A 1,648-nucleotide genomic window follows, 5' to 3' on the forward strand; every position below is an offset into this window, starting at 1 on the left:
GGGGTTTTTTTTTTTTGAACCACCGCCGAACTAATTACATCCCTGTTTATCAACGTGAAGCTGCACTTTCTAAAGTGCTAAAAATTAGCAAGAAGTTTTGCACTGAATGCTAAATCTACACACGTTGGCGTTTGTGGTTTATGAGGACTCTCCATAGGCGTAACGGTTTTACTGTACAAACTGTATGTGCCCTATGCCAACCCTATTCAAAGTTTTTTTGAATTATGAGGAGATTGGCAGGGTCCTCTTAAACCACCTCAAAATTGTAACCATACCCACGTAATTAAACAAATTTGTGTCCCCGTAAACCGCAATCGCCAACCCACACGCACACAGAATTCCTTTGAAATTATTTTCATTTCAGATTTCCCAAATCGTTACACTGAAAGGGCAGGCACCATTGAGTCAAACGTAACATTTGGAAGTGAAAAATAAAATCCTGAAATAGTCATTGCTTGTACACCTTCCGAGATTTATTTTATTTACAACCTCGAAAATCCGTTTTTACAGCGTCGCCGTAAACTGGAAAAACGAAGGAAGCCAGGTGATTGTAAATCTCGAGGCAAGTATGGCTGTGGCGCTCTCTCACTGATGAAGGGCCCTCGACCGCTTTTCCTGTTTACATCATTCTTCCCCTTATTCTTCCCACAAGACTCTATTTATGTCACGCGGCCTAAAAGCGTTCAGGAAATCATCATGCACAAATGCCAATTTGGGATTGTGAGGGCAGAGAGTGTGTCTCTGTAAACAGCACCTATCAGTGCTCGGGGTAAACACACAGAATGCTGGGTAACGGAGGTGCCAGTTGTTCCGAGGGTGCTGAGAGGCAGAGATAATATGCTGTGTGTATGTGCGCGCTCTCTAAATGATCAGCCGGGCGGCAGCTTGAACCATTTGGCCTAATGTTCACAAACAGCGTGCCAGTCGAGCCGACAGATGGGGGCATTACAAATCATGGCTGGAAATGCACTTTGTTGGCCTGTACCGAGGGTGGGCGCATTTACCACGGGACAGATACGAGACTTCCTGTCAATGCCCGAGCTCAGTTTAACACCGGCATGGGGAGTATTCCCAAATGCTCCTCACCAGCATCGGAAACGCTGTCTTCATTTTTGCTGACCAGCTTGTCAGAAGAGGATTGCCGACAGACACTACATCTGCAAGACAAAAACACATGTTAAAAATAGAAGTGGAAAACATAGGTAGAAATCACAAGGTTAAAATGTAGTTTAAAGTAATCAATGCGTACTTTAAAAATGGGGACATTATATCTATTCCTTATATTAAAATATTTATATTGAAATTTATATGTACTTACATCTTTGGGGTCTGTAATAGTGCTGTGATACATTTTTTGGTCACAAACTATATGTACGTGTACTTTGTTTATTTATTATGTATATAAAAAGACACACACATGCATGTCTATATATTTTTGAAAAATATGTTTACATAATAAATATATTTATGTATAATATAAATAATATGAATATAAATATACACATCAAGGTAGGTATAATACTGTGTGTACCTATATACACTGCAAAATTGCTTTTCTAGCTTAGATGTTTTGTCCAACAGATTTGTCCAAAGTTTTTTTTTTTAGACAAGTACAAATTATAGTCTTGTTTTCAGAAGAAAAAAAAAA

General features: G+C 39.3%; 1 protein-coding gene across 2 annotated transcripts in view; it reads right to left on the bottom strand.

The window, feature by feature from the left end:
• Window positions 1–1,648, bottom strand: part of LOC122342640 (ceramide kinase-like) — a 20,415-nt gene that overhangs the window by 6,202 nt on the left and 12,565 nt on the right. For both annotated transcript variants that reach the window (XM_043236609.1, XM_043236610.1), the window contains exon 10: window positions 1,087–1,157. In XM_043236609.1, coding sequence (XP_043092544.1) covers window positions 1,087–1,157 — 71 coding nt within the window. The remainder of the gene's footprint in view (window positions 1–1,086; window positions 1,158–1,648) is intronic.

The sequence above is a fragment of the Puntigrus tetrazona genome, chromosome 4 (assembly GCF_018831695.1).
Source record: "Puntigrus tetrazona isolate hp1 chromosome 4, ASM1883169v1, whole genome shotgun sequence".
NCBI lineage: Eukaryota > Metazoa > Chordata > Actinopteri > Cypriniformes > Cyprinidae > Puntigrus > Puntigrus tetrazona.